At 38.8% G+C, this 18,234-nt stretch overlaps 1 protein-coding gene across 1 annotated transcript in view; it reads left to right on the top strand.

Moving 5' to 3' along the window:
• Nucleotides 1-4,314: 4,314 nt before the first annotated feature.
• ERCC6 (ERCC excision repair 6, chromatin remodeling factor) overlaps nt 4,315-18,234 on the top strand; it is a gene marked incomplete at both ends in the record, with an annotated part of 45,910 nt that continues 31,990 nt past the window's right edge. The window contains 5 exon segments of the mRNA XM_082002464.1: nt 4,315-4,359; nt 4,361-4,803; nt 7,358-7,478; nt 9,850-9,958; nt 11,826-12,549. Coding sequence (XP_081858590.1) covers nt 4,315-4,359; nt 4,361-4,803; nt 7,358-7,478; nt 9,850-9,958; nt 11,826-12,549 — 1,442 coding nt within the window.

Raw genomic sequence — 18,234 nt, 5'->3', positions numbered from 1 at the left:
CAACTGTCAGCAGGGTGCACCCTTAACAGCACAACCAGGCCACTAAAGGGCTTGAGAGGATCATCTCCTGCCAGGAATCAGGGACTTACACATGGCAGGTTGTTACTGAGTACACTGGGTACGTCACTGGGATGTGTTTCTCATAGAATTCCCAGGCCATGACTCTCGGGAAAACGTTTTAGACTAGGAAACTGAATAAAATCGATGGACTGAAAAATAAACCACTACCCTATTTCTTCCTCATCACTGACAATAATTTACAGAAGCTGATTTTTCATTACCCAGTTCAGAGTCATTGAAACAAATTGCTTCCTTTCCAAGTTGTTATTCTATTGGAGCTTCCTTGGAAGCCTGTTTGCATGTACTCACAGCCCTCCAGAACCAACAGCTTTACACGCTCTGCCAGGATCCCTCCCAGTTATCCCACAAGGCTTATAGAAAGGGAAGATGTCCACACAGTTCAATTACCCAGTATTGCTAGTTCAAGTGAAAGAGCATAACTACTGCATGTCAAAATTTGCCAGAATCAGCTCCAGCAAGAATTAAGTGTCATCACTAATGCTTGCATACAAAGGGGTGAAGACTGTGGCTACATTAACTACTTTTAAAAAGCCTAACCAGACAAGCAGAACTTTTCCTGCCCAGGAAGCCTTACTGCCAGTGGTTTAGCAGAGTAGCTGCACTGCAGCATCTACATGTAGAAGGTAAATGCAATTAAACACTTCAGTATAATACAGAGAACCATGCATGCATGCATGCAATGTGAAAAGATCAGAAGCCACATGTGTACGTAGCCTAGAGCAGAACTGAACTTTCGGTTCATCAGAGGTTAATTTTCTGTGTGAGAATGACTGCACTGAAAATATAACTTCAAAGTCATTCTGGTTTATAATACAGATTTTGTACTTATACAGCCTTTGTAATGGACAGTTCCACACAATATCTGAGGCTGAGAACAGATCAAAGCCATAGATCTCACCTGCTTAGGGAAAACTATGTGTTGAGGTAGAAGAGGTACAGAAAGGCATAGTGTTCCAAATGCATCAAGGACCACCCACCATGGAACGAGCTTTAAAGGCCTATAGAATCTATCCCTGCTATGGCTTTAATGAAGCCATATTGATTTTCAGCTGCTGGGAGACCTGGCTTCAGCACACTTCAGTCAAATAGCCTTCATTCACACCACCTGGGAGCCTGACCCAGTTTGCAACAGACTAATTGTGCAATGTGCTTATTATTTATACATCATTCCCAGCGTATACGGTGGTTCATGGACCGATGGCATTGATCAGTCTCCACCTGAAGGGCCTCCCACATTTTTATATCATGGTTCCAGAACATTCCCACAAAGATCATCTTCAGTCCCATATATCCCCTCATACACAGAGCATAGTAGGGATCTTTGTGACCAAGGTCTACCAGGGATCTTTGGAGTCACAGTCAGGACACCAATGCAACTTCTTTGTTCTGCGAGCAATAGTATTAAATGTTGGATTATTCCAATTTGTCTTCTGGACTTAATACTGACCATCTCTCACATTAGCAATCTCTTAACCCATAGAAGTCTGTTAACATATAGGAAAATCTTCACTCATTTTCCCGTCCAGCTTGGGAAAGAATCAACCTTTCATTTGAAAATTCCTCTCCTAGCAAATAATACAAAGCTCTTTTTTCCTTCTTCCAGGACAACTTATCTTTTCCCCCTCATTAATCAGTTTACGGAACACTAAGCCTACCCCTCCATATAGCAGTTTAGTTTTGACAACAGCCTGATGTTGCTCTGTCCTTAAATGCCCCCTGCTTGCTGCCTTTCTCACTCTGCTGAAGGACTTTGCACTCCATGTTTTCAACTGTTTCAGCAATTACAAATCATCATTCCTTGTACTTAGAACATGGCAACAAAGGTTAAAAATAAGCCTCCTCATTCTAGTCGTTAAATAGTAAGTAAAGGATATTTGCAGTGATAGCATATTTCAGAGCAAAGGAAACAAACACGAGCGCATCAGCTAAGCACTGTTTTATTTGCCTGCTGACCTTTTGGCTCTTGGGCTTATACAGACCTTAGAGAACCCGTTCTGTGTTTTCTTGAGACTTGTAGTTCTTTTTCTTGAAATTGTAGTTCAGAATAAAGCCAGCAACAATTTTGAGAGTTATTCATTAATCCTCACACCAGCAGACATTAAGGGAAATGCTATAATGTGTCACAGAGAGCTGGCAACATGGAGAACTTGCCGAGATACAGTATTTTATGAAAACTGTCAGTGGCAGTGATTTATGAGAAAAAGTAACAGAACTCCTACTCTTGGATCAAGAGTGTAGGAACCCTGTGGGTGTGTGAGGTATGCCACAAATTTGGCAAAAAAGGAAAGTTTCAATGATGTTTGAAGTGCTTGAATCACTGGGTCCTTCTTTTATCAAGTCTTTTATTACAGCAATGTGGGCTCTATTAATGCACTGTAGGAATACAGTTGAGAAAATGTCAGATAATCAATGTCCAGGGAGACTAGGACTTTCCAGGTACAAGGGAGATTCAGGGCTACCAGAGAGATCCAGCAAAGGGCCACGAAGATGAGTAGGGACTGGACCATCTTCCCTATGAGGAAAGGCTGAGAAGAGCTGGGACTGCATAGCCTGAAGGAGGAAGGAAGATCCCCTCAATGTGCACAAGTATCTAAAGGCAAGGTGCAAAGAAGACAAAGCCCAAAATCCGATAGAAGTTATCTTCTCGCCCTATACAACTTAACCTACACCCTTGAACTCTCACGAGTAAAACATTACGTCTAGCCATACCCAAACACCACCGCTGCGATTCCTTTGTTAAACAACTGTGACATTTCTGCATAGCTGCGGTCACCGCCTTCGACATGCAGGGCGACTCGGCAGTAGGGTCCAGGATTTCTTTGGCTCAAACAACAACGCTTGTGCTTTGAGTCCTGGGCTGATTTAGCAACCACCAGATCACGCCTCCTTCCCCGAGCCCTTCGAAGGACGATCACCCGGCGTCAGGGCACGTCAAGGGAGAAAACCGAAATGCCACGGCAGGCAGCCCAAGCCGGGCCCACGCACTGCAAGGCAAAAACGCGCTAACAAGCGGCCGGGAAGGCACGACAAGCGCCCGCACTGTATCACCGCCTCCCGCGCCACGCATGCATAACTGCGACAGTAACAGACGTTGAGGAAGTGACGCATACGCGCTCGGCGTGGGTGAGCGGTGAGTGGCGGAGCGCAGGTGCCGCGCGCCGCGCATGCGCAGCGGCGTCTAAGGCGTCCCGGGTGCGGGGCAGCGGGGTGAGTCCTGTGCCGGGACCGGGGTCTCCGCGCGCTGGGGCCGCAGCCCGCCGGGCTCGGGCAGAGGCCGGGGGGAGGCGGCGCCCCCCGGAGCCCTCGCGTTTCCGTCCCGGCCTTGTCGCCAGTCCCGAGGGACAGCCCTCGGCCGGAGGTCCTGTCCCGGCCCCGCCGGCTCCGGGCTTGCTGGCAGAGGTGGTGAAGCACGGGAACTTGGGGGCCGGTACAGGCGGGGGATGGATGGGGTGCGAGGTCCCTCGAGGGGAACGGGCCGGTGCGCGGGGTTGTTACGGTACGTGTTGCCTGAATGCAGGGCCAAACCCGTTGCGTGGGTGTTTGGAGCTGATGGAAGAAAACCGTGAGCTGAGTCTGAGATCCACGGGCTGCCAGTGTAGGAGAGGTTGTTGGTGAAGCCCACCTGCCTTCTTAATGGCTTCCTGCAAGTTAATAACACTTGTTTCCCCACGAAGTTGATAAATACATCCTTTCAGAAGACAGGCTTACGCTAAAGGCTCCAAACAGTACTAGCTCCAGGCTTGCCTTGGTAAGTCAATTCAGTGTTAGCTTCCTAACAGCTAAGATGCTTTATGTTCTGCTTCCAAGATGAATTCTCAAACTAAAGCTACAGCCAACTGTTCTCATCAGTGCTTTCACTGGCAAATCTTACCCTGTTTCAGAAACTTGTCTTTTTCGCTTTTGATTATGTTAGGTTGCGTATGCTTTTATTATGTCATAGTCTTCTGGAGCATGACAATTTACACACAAGATTGAGTTCACTGTCTGGCAGGGAGAGTAATTTTTAAAGGTTGGGTTTTTTCGTCTTGATATCAGCATCTTCCAGGAGTATTCCATATAGTTGCCTTTAAGAAGTTTTGGCCACTTTTTCCTTTTGATTGTGGCAATTAGTGTGGAGAATCCTTTGGGGGGAAGGACTTACGGAGGAGTGGACTACTAGGTGTTTTGAAACAAGAATTTCTCATAAACAAACATGCTTATTGTTTTGCTTACTTTTATTGAGGCACAATCTTTATGCGTGTGAATGTTCTTATGATGATGTGGTTCTTTTTTGTTGCTCTTTGAGCAGAGGATGCCAACGGACAACAGGCACCTGCCAGACAGTATGCAAGAGCAGGACCCTGGTACTACTTCAAGCAATAATTGCATGCATAATGCTGAGCAATTGGGAATTGAACAAGAAAATGGCGTTTGTAACAGTGACCTGGGCAATAGTATTAGAGTTCCCAACTCTGCCAGTCAGTCATCCACTTCCACGGCTGCTCCTTTGGAGGTGCCCAGGAGAGGACAACCCCTTTTACAGATCAACAGGCAGCAGATTCAGTCCATCTCATATAGTGCACAGGCTGCTGAGCTCAAAGGTTTAGGAGTTGATGTCTATGACCAGGATGTATTGGAGCAAGGAGTTCTTCAGCAAGTAGATAATGCAATTAATGAAGCTAATAAAGCAACAAAAATAGCTGATGCGGAAAAAGAGTATCAGTCAGTGCTGGATGACTTAAGGTAAATTTTGTGTCATTTCTTACTGTTCCTTTCTGTTACTGACTATCTAATGAGGCTCAGTGTCTCATGTTTTTAAAAGCTGGAAGATGAGAAGATGTTTTGAAAGCACTAGATCACATGTACTCTTCTGAGTCACCCATCTTTTCAAAAAGGAGAAAATATTTTTCACATCAGAGCAATGCTTCATTGCTCTTATTTGGCTAATTCAGTCATGCATCAAGGCAGTAGAGGATGGCGCATCTCCTTTTTCATGTTTGTCTCCTACCTTACCAAGATGCATGTCTGTTTTCTGGGCAGTGGAGAACTGCACTATACTCTGTTATTCAAAGTTATAGTCAGAAAAAGTGCCACTTCTTCAATTCTGTATGGTTCATGGGGTTATCTGCTTTTGGTTATATGCTTGCTGTAACTTGGATGACTCCATATCATGAGTGTACTACAAAAACAACCTTATCACAAGTGCTTGTATGAAGTACTTAAGCATTTGATTCTTTTAAGCTGTCATTAATTAACATGGTATATTGATAGGAGAAGACTTTGAAGGATAGGAGCCACAAATCTTCTGAGTTTTGATGTTGGATCTCCCTTTCTGTTTCTAGTTTCACTGTAGAGTTACTGTGTGAACTACTGCAGGTAAATAATTCTACCCATGCATCTTTCACTGTGTTGCATTAATGTTGGTTTTTAGTACTCCAGAGTGCTGTAGGCTTCCAGTACCTATGTGCACTCTCACCTAGGTCTCTTGTTATGAATAAGCATATGCTTAATTTTATGCACTTCATTAACTTTCCAGTTTGGGTGTGGAGATATGAAATTCAGTAAGTTTGCAAAACTGGAACCTAATTTCAGATCCTATGTAACAGCAGGAGGTAATGACTAAGATGCTCATTAAAAGCAGTAATAGAGCAGTGTAACCATTGCAGTTAGATTATGTGGTTATTGAAAGAGTGGCACACGGCACTGTCAGTTGATATTTTCCTGCTTTTCTTTAAGAAGCATCCTATGATTTTTCTTACCCCTCTATTTTCACTTTCCACTTAAAGTCATAAAATGAGATTTACATGATGGGGTGCAAATGGTTTCTGCAGACGTGTAGAACGTCTTCCCTATAAGATGTAATGTGCAAGTCTGAAAGTTGATTTTGGAGAAAATTAGCTGAGATATGGCTGGCTTGTTGAGTAGGGGTACTAACAAAAGTAAAGACCTATGAGTAGAGCATGATAAAGTTGGTTAAAGTCCTGTAACACAGTGAATGCATGAGTGGAGGTAAAATCAGGCAAGAAGTGGTTTTTGAGTAGTTGACACAGAGTTCATGGCAGAAGCTGGATGATTCTATAATATACACACAAATTTAAGCAGAAGGAGGAGAATAAAAAGTGGTTGAAGTTAAATCCTGTTTAAATCCTGCAGTCCTGCTAAATAAAGTTTTATGGAAGAGTACAGTAGCGGTAGATATCAAGAGACCTTTGGGCCAAGGAAGCAAGAGCCAAAAGGTGGGAGACTTGCAAGAGGATGTTGTACTTCAAAGCAACAAAACAGAAGACTGAGAAAGGGGTTGGGATGGTTCAAAAGTCTTGAAAGAGAATGGAGAAGTGAAGATGGCAGTGAAGCTGGGGAACTGGTAGAATACATCTCTTAGGAGAACAGTGGTAGAACCCAGATTAGAGTTGGAGAGAAATGTTGGCCCAACAATTTCCCCCGACAGTTGCGGAGACTTATGTAGTGCTTTTCTTTGCACATGAGGGGAATAGTGGCCTCTTTGCAGGTGTTGTAAAGAGTTTTCCTTGACACTTTTCATAATGCTTTGAGATGCTAATTTGTGTATCCTTATGAAATACTCTGCTATTTGAATCAACAAAGCTAGATTTGTTGCTTCTGATGGTGGGCCAGTGCCTCCTTCCTTGCAAACGAATTCAACAGCAGAAACAGGTGATATTAGGTCATCGTATGTGGGTCAACTTGAATTTCATCTTGTATATGGAAACATGAAAAATGGTAGTGTATGAGTAAGGAAAGTTTAATGTTGACATGCTGTTAATTCTTTGAGCTAGTCTGTCTTCCTGAAACTGTTTTTGTATCTTGTAATCTATTCTTTGTATAAGAGACGTTGTAAAGGTAAAAGAAATAGGCTTCCTTATATAATGGCATCAAACTATTAAAACAGTTTTAGAAAATGAAAACATGGGATTTCCTATTTAGATTTTTGGTTTGCGTTTTGTTTGCCTTGAATAATAAAAGCAACCACTATCGCTTGCTTATTATGGTCATAAGACTTGTAACTTTTGAGTACTAAATATTGTAGTGGTTTGTTCAGTTTCCTTGCCTTTGGAATTATAGTATTAAAATCTTGTTTAAAAATATTTTATGATGTACAACTTTTCAAAATGGTTAGTCAGTGTTGTTTAAATATAAGATGCTTATTTAGAAACTTGCCTTTAGACTTTTTTTTAATCTTACCTTAAATCTCTTGGAATTTCTAAGTTGTCTGAATCAAGAATGTGCTATTTTTCTGTCTAGAGTTGGCTAGTACATTGCAATCTTCTTGTTTTTTCAGATCATGTACAACATCTCTGAAACAAATAAACAAAATTATTGAGCAACTTTCACCTCAAGCTGCTGACAACAAAGATATAAACAGAAAACTAGATTCTGTAAAACGGCAAAAATATAACAAGGTGATTGGATTGCATTAACTTCCTGCTGACAATACTTATCTTGTATTTTGGCTTAAGGTTTGGATTATGTGATGTAATTCTTGCTTAATTACATAGTTCAGAGTCGGTTCTTGGTATAAAATTACACCATTTAAAGCATGTAAATAACGAATTTAAAGATGAGAAAGCGAGAGGTTTTTTTTAATAATTCTAAGTTTCAGAAGAAGCTGTGAAACTGAAATTCCAGGATCTGCTCAGAAGACTGATTTGCATTAATTTAATTAAATCCCTTCCAGTAGTATTTGGAGAATCAGCAAAGCATTGTTAGGGTATGATGCAATAGTTGATCTAAGTCTCAGTTCTCCTGGTCTTCATTCGCTACCTTCCTTTCCTTAATCCTCTTTCGTTGTCTGTATCTTTCTTGTACCAGTACACATCATTCCCTTCTGTGAGCCATTTTAACTCATTGATTTGGCAGAAACTGCTCTGGCTTTTTTCTGCCAGAGTAGTAATTTGAAGGACCTTGTAGAGCAATCTACCAGGCATCAAGGTAATCTAAGCAATAGACCTATACAGCTGTGAATAGGAAGAAGGAGATTTGAAAAACGAGAAACTTCCTCTCTTCAGGAATGTAGCACTTTGATCAGCTCACCATCTGATGGAAATGCACTCTAATATTTTCTCTAATGATAAACCTGACTGAAAAACTTACTGTCCTTTGCCTTCAGACACTTATTCGCAGTCTCAGGCCATTTCCCACTGACTCATTCAGTTCTTTGGTTTTTAACCTTGATCATTTCAGCAACTTGGATAACACTGTGCTCACAATTTGGCCAGTTAAGAGAGTGAGGGGGACAGTACTGAGCAGTGGTACAGGACTAGGAACAAGTAGCTGGAAGCAGTGGGAAGAAATGCATTAAACCAGACTTACAAGTGAAGAGCGATCATGTAATTGGACAGTATATTTTGCTTGTTTTCATATGACTTGAAGTAAATTACGCAAGTTAGTTGCGGAGGAAGTTCAGACCTCATTGCAAGTTCAATGTTAGCCACATCTAACAGTCCTTGAAGTGTAAAAATAAATCCCTGATTGAAAACTAATCTGTAAAGGTGGTCCTGATAACCTCAAGTGTTCTGGAGGCAGGCAGTGTATTTAAAGCTGGTCTTGAGCTACTTTTTCCATGGAGAAGTGCCTTTTAGTACTCTTCCTTTTGTAGTATTTTAAAAAAGTGGTTAAAGACGACTGAATTCTTCTGTTACTGAGACAAATGGGAAATTAAGAACTGGTACAAGACAGCTGTTTCCTTAGAGCTGTCATACAGGGAGTGTATTATGATATAAAGTACTCTGGTAGCAAGGATAATAGTGCATACACAGGAGATAGTACATTGTACCATACAGGAATATACTTACCCTTTGTGGTTTGAAAAGTCTTGCATGAAGACGTGGGCAGGCTAGTGAACTGTTCTTCACCAAAAAGAAAAAAAAAATTGCTCATTTTGCTGTGAACTTGATTTTTATGGAAGTATGTGCACCTCTAGGTTAGAAAATATTTCCAAAGAATGAAGTTACAAATGTGGAAAGTTACATTGCCTATGTCTTGTTTTACGGGCTGGAATTTTTGTTTCATAAATGAAAGTGAGCAACACTAAGGAATCAGTGTCACCAGTAAGTATACAGTTGAGGATATTACAGTCAGATAAAAGGTGTAACAGAAGAGCTAGCTATGAATTATTTTCATAGCAGTAATAAACTATACTTATTATGGCATCTGTAATGTTGATTTTTTCACTTATTTTTTTAACAGTCATTTCATATTGTAGTTTTTGCTGTTAAACTAGCTGTGACGACTGCTGAATTAACTGTGTACAAACATATGTTAGGATGACGACTGATTTACAATTTTAGTTTCTTTCTAACAAAACATTCCAAAACTTGTGGTAAATAAATCTTATAGCTGTTTTTAGTCACTTGTTAACCGTTAACTCAGTCTTGCAAATCATGAACAAATCTTTTGGTGTTCTCTGTGCATTTCAGTAATCCACTTGATGGGCTTCCTTCACTAGAATCAACACCTCCATAAAATGACCTCAAAAGATGTACATAAAAATGCATAATGTGTACGTGAAATTTGTGTGTATAAACAATCTGATCTTACTATATGCATATTGTAAGATGATTGTGCACACAAAATTGTGTGTGTTCTGTGGGTTGGAGCCCTACAGATACTGTGGTGACACTTTTTTGCACTACTTTTGTGATGCTATGAACATTTGAATATGAGATTCTGGTGGAAAATACTGCAAATGTAGTAATTTAAGTCTTATTTAAAAGGATAGCAAGTTTATGAACCAGATTAAAAATTAAACTATGTATCTGCTTGTCATTCAAGGAGCAACAGCTAAAGAAGATCAAAGCAAAACAAAAGCGTCTCCAAGCAATTCTTGGTGGAACAGACATTCTTGATAAAGTAAATGAGATTGAATTTGAGGAAGATGAAGGTATGGGAGAAGGTTCAAAGTTCTGTTCTACTTTGATATAATGCCTTTTTTTGTTTGAAGCTACTTTGTAAGTTCTTTGCCAATAAGGAAATACATTTCAGTGGTTTGCTTTCAAAGAGAGAGTTAAGAAGTCTTATTTTCTGCACCTGCAGATTTGCAGATCTTGGTATATTCATGTGGGAAGTTTTAAAAAATGGATGTTAATCTGTGTTCAGCTCAGTAGGGATGGCTGAGGCACGTTAGAGTATTGGGCTTAATAAATTGGAAATCCTAACATTTTTTCACAGCTAATTTGATAAAGATGACTAACATCATGATTGAATTACACTTTATATGCTGGATGCTATCAATCAGCATTTACAAAATTGTTTTTTCTTACTGTTGGGAAGTATCACTAGAAATGGAAGGGAGAAGTGCTTCTCTTTTTCAGGCTGCACTGTGGTTTTAAAAAAAAATAAAAATAAGGCTTCTTCCAAAGCAGTATATTTGTTCTCTCAGTGTTTCACTAGGTTTTCTTTCTCACTGCTGTCTGCAAACTGAGCTTGGATTTTGTAACTCCAGCTTGGCTGCGTCTTGGTGGCAGTCACTAATCTGCAGTATTCTGCAGGTCAAGTTTGGGACCCCATTGACATCTGCACATCACCTTTGCGTTATATTGTTGTTTGCAGAGGTGTAAACTCTTTGTGCTACTTGTCCATCGCAGATGCGGCTGGAGTGGATTCTAGATCTCGCAGATCTCATGCTTCTCTCCTGATTCAGCAAAACTTACTGGACTCAAAACCTCAGTAAACTTTTCTTAATAGAAAAGCTTCTTTAATCCTTTTTCTTTGAATGTGTTCATGCAGTAAAACTCAGGCACCCAGTGTGATGAAATGTAACTAGGAAGTGAATGGAGTCCAAGGCAGAAGAAATGGAGTTGAGCAGTTCCAGTAGTTTGGGAAACTGAAGGGGTAGAGAGGGAGGAGTTTCATGCCTGATGCATCATCGTTACTTGTTAAACATGTTCTGGTGATAAATACAGTACTTTAAGTGGGACCATATACAGTAGCAAGCTGTGCAGGCAATTCTGGTACAGCTATTCTGAAATTTTGGACCCTAATAATAGATTTCAGGCTGGAATTCCCTTTCAGCTTCCTGAATTCAAGAGCTTTTCCCTCTCTTTGGTTTCAAACACCAAATTACAGTTTGTGTTAATATTTCTAGTAACTGTGTAAGCACTTTAACTGAAGTGCTCTTTTATGGCAAGGTGCTGTGCAGCCACTCTGACTTTTAATATTATTATTGTAGAGTTGGAAGATGGCATTTGTTTTCTTTTTTTTGAAGCATGTGACAAGACAGTCTTTTATGTTTTGTAAGATTTGTATCTGTCTTGGTGTGGTAATAAAAATGTCAAATTTCAAGCTTATGAGTAGGAGTGAAAAATGAATAATAAAAATAGAAATGGATGATGTTGCTGCATGTAGGAATGCAGTGGTTTCTTGCACTAAACATGGTGACATGGGTTGAATTGATAGCATAGGGAGCACATTAGAGTTCATGTGCCATGGAGGACTGTCATTTTATGATAGTTCTTGCCGCTGTATGTTGTTTCAGAAGTATTTGCATTTTGATGGTATGTGTAATGTTTCCTGTGTGAAGACAGAGAAGTAGTTTGAAGTAAAAGTTAGTCTGACTTTTTTGGCCTTCTGTTTTGTTGGGTTTTGCCTTTTTTGAACTTAAAGTATTATGTGTATTGATAATTTGGACTTTTAAGTTGTATATAAAAACTGAACTGAGTGCACATAAAGTTGGGGGAAAAAAACAAAATTGTGTTTGAGTTATTCAGAAGATGTTAAAGACATGCTGGACGTTCTGATTTTTGTTGTAGAACCTGGTCCATCATGTCTTGGCAGTATGCTTATGCCTGTTCAGGAAACAGAGTGGGAGGAGCTTATTCGTACTGGCCAGATGACTCCATTTGGAACTAAAATACCTCAGAAGCCAGAGAGGAAGACACGACGATTAATACTAAATGAAGCATCTGATTTTGAGAAGTACTTAGCAGACCAAGCTAAGCTGTCATCTGAAAGAAAGAAGTTATCCCTTCACAAAGGAGCAAAGAAGAAAGCACAAGCCAAAAATGTTCAGTGTGTAGCTCCCGCATCTACTACAAAGGAAAAAAGGGGTAAAGCCCTGTCAAAAACAGACAAGCGCTTAAAAAAACACATGAGAAAACTTCAGAAGCATGCCCTTGAAATTCAGTCAAAGACAGGGATTCCAAAAGAAAAGAAATATCTGGAGCCCAAGAAGCTCAGGCATGAACAGGAGGATGATAGTGGAGAGTCTGAGTATGTACCTGATGAGGAGCTCTTTGATCCAGAAGCAGCAGAGGAGGAAGAGCAGGCATCTTCTCATGTAGAGAATGATTCTGATTATGAACTCAGAAATTTGTCAAGAAAAAGAAAATACTCAGTGAAGAGAGATTTTAAAGAAGCTGAAGATGATGCTGACTTCTTTCCAAGCTCTGAGGAAGAGGAGCATACACAGGGGAAGCGCAAAGTAAAAAGATGGAGAGACGATGGAGATGAAGACTATTATAAACAGAGAATAAGGTTAGTCCTAGGTACTTTTATTAGTACGGTTAACAAATGATGTTGAATGTGCAAAGGGCAGTGTCTGTAATACCGTGCTAGGAACTGAAGTAAGGAAAACAAGACAAAATCATCATAGCCTTCCAAAAGAAGTCAGACATACTTCTTAATTGCAAGGACTTTGCTGTTAAATTTTTCTGATTGTTATATGTCCTTCAGTAATAAGCTATTTGTGTGTCAGTGTGGTTTTTTGTTTGCATAACTGTGAATATGCCCAAAATGGAGTATATATGAAACAACGTATTACTTGGCAGCTTTATACTTAAGTACTGCGTTTGTCTATAGATCATATACCTATCTTAAAAAAAAAAAGTCTTCTGTTTGATGGCAAAATTACAGTGCAGACAGACAACGCCCTCTCTCTTCAGAGGGATGGCATTTTTCCACTGAGAAACTTTTGATTTGGGATGGAATGCATTGCTTAGTTTTCATCTTTAAGTAAGTGTTAGTCAAGAAGAAATCGTTTGAATAAATGATAGTTACATACTGGTTTCGTAGAATCTGTTAGTTTATTGAAATACAAGGCAATTATATGTAATTTATATGGCTAACAGGTTTATTTGAAAAATCAATATTAAAAGTATCTTTTTAATTTAAACTTCAAAAAAATTATACTGGAAAGGACAATATCTATATTATTTGATTATTAGCACATGATATCTCTTGCATAACATATTAGAAGACATAAGTAATGAAAACTGGACATTTATATTTCTGTTAGTAAAGTCTAAAAAGAGATGCTCTGTTTGACAGTGATTTTCCTCTTTGTTTGTCATGAGAGTGAGGGTAAAAACATCCTTACATCCTTAACTAAAGAAATAGTGACAATGGTGGAAGTAGTGGTGTTTTCTGTTGCTATGATGACCTAAAGTTGTAAACTGAGTAAGGTTTCTAAGGAGGATCAGCATCTTCTAGTAAATAAACTGGTATGTTAGGTGAGGAAATACAGCTAAGAACACCAGTTATTTTTGAAAGTGGCAGCTGAAACACCTCGTGCTAATCTGTGATTTATGAAATTTTTATAACCTGTGTGTTGATGATCTCTCTGTAGTGACCGTGTGCTGTTGAGATGTTTTCTCTACTGATAGCATAGCTGTTTTGCTCCGAACAGTAAGACTGATCAATGTTTCTATTTTCACAACTGCCTGGAAAACATTTTGAAGCGGCAACGAAGTGACATGTAATTTATTAAGCTGTGAAAATGCTAACTAGACATGCCAGTGAAGTTAAGAAGCATTTGTGCACATACCAGGAGTCAAAAGATCAAGATCACCAAAATGGTTTTTTTGTTTGTTTTAATTGTTCTCTAACCACTGGCATGTTGTCTCTTTTCTAGTAGAAGTGTTGAGCTTCATATAATGAACTTCAGCTTGTTGATAGCATGCTTACTTTTAATTAATTACCTTTATTGAATGTCCTTCAAGTAGTTTTATAGTCCTCTAGAAAATCATGGATTCCAATGTGAAAACAGCTGCTCTAGAGTGAAAGGAAGAATAGATACTTGGGCAGCCAGCGAAGAGTTGTTGATGCAGTGGTAAGGCTTAGCATAGGAACTTGGTTAATGCCTGGGAGACTCGATTTTTATGCTTCTATGGAAATATAAAACCTTATGGATGTAAATGGAGCTGTATCAGAGAAACGGTCAAGAAGTAGAGGTATAAACACCATCTCTTCTCTGTGGTGAGAGCCTGAGCTGCTGTGGAGGAAGAGGTATCCTCTGATAGCAGAGGTACTCACAGTTGTAGAATGACTGGTAACAAAGCAGGAAGAGCCCAACTTCACCTTTGCATAACCAGATTACAAAGGCAGATCAGGCGCTGACATAAGACAATAGGTTTGCAATCCCAGGATAATACTTTACAAAGTTAAAGCATAGTTTATTGCTTCTGAATAGAAGATTTTGGCAAGAGGCTAATCTGAACAATGTCCAAAGGGTCAAAAAGAAATAAGTTTTTTATTGGATGCATTAACAAAAATTAATTGTACTTAATTGGTAAAATATTTACTATTTCATTGAATAAAACTGTACTCTTCACATTTAAATTAGACCAATATTAAATCATTTTTAATTCAGTGTTTTCATCAGGAGTAATTTATTTTGATTGAAAGTTTTAATATGACTCACAATTTAAATTCATTCAAACACATTTTTTAATAACGTTAAGATTGTGACAATTTATCCTTAGCAAAGTCATATCATAGACTACATTTCTTTTGGTTACGAAAGTTACAATAAAAGCCTAAATGAATTTTAGAAATATCAATAACTGTAATCGCTACCAAAACACTATGTCTCTTAAAAATTTCATAGCTACAGTTATTGTGGCTGTTAAGCTGCAGCTGTCCACATTGACGTTTTTATGCTGACACCCCCAGGTAATCTTCATTATGGGAAGTGCCATGAGAAAATAAAATGTAGTGAATTAAGAAACATATTAAGAATGCTATAGAAATGCTGTCATTTGCTTACATTTATGTCTTGTTTCATGTCAGTTTTACTTTTGAATGCAAATGAATGAGTGAGATTATGGTATATTTTACCCCTGAGAGAGGCAAGGGAAAATCCTTTAGGATTACTTTAGTCTTCTGAACATGTAGTCTTGTGCCTGGTGCCAAATACAGTCCTATGCTCTTAAAGATTGAAAATTAGTTTCCTTTACATTAAAATTTTTCAGAGATGGGACTTGAAGAGATTGGTCTTTGTCAAGGGGAAAATACAGTGATGTTGTTAAAGCATGATAATTAGCTAACTGCAGGACTGCAAAGCGTCGCTAGAACAAGAGACTGTTTCAGAACAGGAGCTGGTGTTTTCTCAGTAAACAGGGCAGGCAGGAGAGCACCCAGCTCTTTCTTTTCCTTGACCACTGCTGCTTGCAGTGGTCAGCCTAGTCATTCAAGGCAAGATGTGATCAGTGGAACGTGAAAAAGTAAAAGTTAGCTATACAGAATTCAGCTCATGCTGTCAGTAATTTCAGTTCTTTTCCCTTGCTTGGGTCTTGCTTTTCTCTAGTTACTGTTACGGGAGCCATGTTGCTGTGCAGACACGCAAAGGGGGGAGTCTTCTGTTCTGAAAAGGTTAACATCTAAGGTAAATCATAGCGTGCAAGAAACGTTAGGGTTATGAAGAGTAAGGTAAATAAGTAGGATACAGTCAAGCAGTTAAAAGATAAATTTAAGATTCAGTGAAAAATAGTGTCTCACCATTCCCAACTGTCCTTCATACTGGCTGTTACCTGCTGAACCCAGAGGATTAGGTAATCAGCCTCTAGGATGGTGCTGAAGGTCTCAAAGACTTTATCCCCATCAACAGGTACGTTATCCATGTATGTTCTGTCTCACTCAATAGTGACCATCTTGGTCTAAAGTGTTGAAAATTGGCACTGGTGGAATCTTAACCTGTTGCCTCCTGCCTGGTGTAATGGTCACGTCATGGCAGAGCCAGTTTCTTTGAAGACTATGGAATAAGTGAAAATGCACCTGTTTTCAGCTCCTTTTACCTAGGATCACAAAATAAACTTGTGTGTGCATTAAATGCATAGAAAAGAAACCTTTTCTGTGTTCAACAAGAAAACTGTTGCATAGTTTTCTTGTATTATTCTCAAGACCTTACAGATGTGGAAACTGCAACTTATCAAAATTTTTTTTTTGTATATTAATTAAAGTTTTCCTTTGCATGAATTAAAATGCAAAGCATGAGTATAAAAAAGTAATTTTTGCTGTTTATATGTAGTTAATTACTGGCATCAGTAATACAGTATCTGCATAAGGTAATAGCTTGGAGTCAAAACAAAAGATTAACAGTAGTATGGTCACTGTTCCTGTAGCATTGTAGTATGTATCTGTCTGCTGTTTCAAGGAAGGAATTATATGTCACGTTATGGGAGATAAGTGCCATATCTGTGTTTTGTGTGTTCTGTATAGTTTGTGGAGTACAGTTGTTTGAATAGCTCTTCATTCAATTGCTGTTAAGTGCTCAGAGGCAAGGCTAGGAAAACTGCTTCTTTCCGTGTGTCCCAAGTGACATCAAAGCAGCTGAGTAGCTGGAAGTTATGGCTATCAGTGCGCAAAGCAGTTGATACAAAGAATCAAACAAAAAAAAAAAATTCGCTTAAATGTAAGTTTTTCTCAAATCAGATCAGTTTTCATGTGCTAGCTCTCTTTGAAGTATCTGAGTCACTGAATCTCTTGATGTTTCAGAGTTATAAATTAAAAAAGGATTAAATATTACCTTTCCTGAAAGATACTTTCTGAGAGCATCCTAACTGCTCTTTAAAATGACAAAGCCAAGACACAAATGAAGATATATTTTTGGCTCACTTGCTGAGTACACCTTTCATTCTCAGCTCAAGTGTGTAATTGTCTACATCAGTCTTGATTTACTTATGGAGACTTGTGGTACTAACTGCATGTATTTTATCTGTTAGGACGTAACAATTAAATCTACCCATATAGACCATAAAAAGTTAGATCAGAAAAGTAATGCTGAATGCTTCAATTTAGCAAATTAGAATAATCTGTAAGGGATTCTTAGCTGTCTAAAATAGAAAACATATTGTGCTTCACAAATGCACACTATATTAAACACTCAGCTTGGTTCCTGACTGTATTTTTTTTTTTTTTTTAAATCAAATTGTGCTCATTGCTGTTTTGGATGCAGAATTTCTTTCTAGGGTATTGCAATAAGTGGGAAATGGGCTTAGTATCTGAATGCATTTTTATATTAAGAAAGATTTAATTGTATGATATATGGCTTTCATACTGCACCTTTAGGATAAAAATGTATTTATGTCAGTGACCGTGGACAACATAAAACAGATTTCTCAAAGATCATGCTTTTATTTTCAAGATACCTTGGTGAAAAATGAAGGTAAAACCTGTATTTTCTGATTGTTTAGGCATACTAATGATGTTTAACTGAGGTGTGTAAGAAATATATTGACCAAATGGTCAATATGTTACTATGTAGTTAAGTCAAACATGAGCTACTGCTGTTTCTGCCTCCAAAGTTTGACTTCTGGAGAAAGGTACAAGACCAGACTGACCAACTGACTAATCTGGTCTAGCAGATAGTGTTTGTCCTCTCATTGCTTCAGCCATTTAGATATTTACACTTTTTAAAGAAAATAATGAAATTTTAGGTTAGTATATCTTAATACAGTGTCTTATATTAAGTTCACAGCCTTTCAAAAACTGAATAGCTTCTTCAAACTTTGAAAGTTGCTAGTGGTAACAATAAATTACTGCTTTTTCTTTAAACTGGTGATTGAGGGCAAAAAAACCTCCTGACCTTCAGAAGAAATGCAGTACCAGAGTCTTCAATACTACAGCTTGTGTAATTATACACTTCAGTAAAGTAACAGACAGAGCATGTATGAGAGAAACTTTTCTTTAGGAAAATTCGGTATGGGATTTATTAGTTCAAATTCTAGACATACGTATTTTCTAGATATCTAATAATTTTGAGAGAAATCCCTATATTGATCACACTTCTTGCAGAAAATATGGTAGTTATATTAAGGTGACTTGCCTAAATTCCTTGCCAGCTACGAGCTAATCTCAGAAACGTTTCATCCTGGTTGTTTCTGGATCGCTTTTTCTAACGTACACTAGAGGGCAATCTGTTTCTTCCCAGGGGAGACTGAAGCC

Source organism: Phaethon aethereus (assembly GCF_964289735.1).
Source record: "Phaethon aethereus genome assembly, chromosome: 7".
In the NCBI taxonomy this organism is placed as follows: Eukaryota; Metazoa; Chordata; class Aves; order Phaethontiformes; family Phaethontidae; genus Phaethon; species Phaethon aethereus.
The sequence above is the reverse complement of the archived record's forward strand: the minus strand, read 5'-3'. Positions and strand labels throughout refer to the sequence as shown.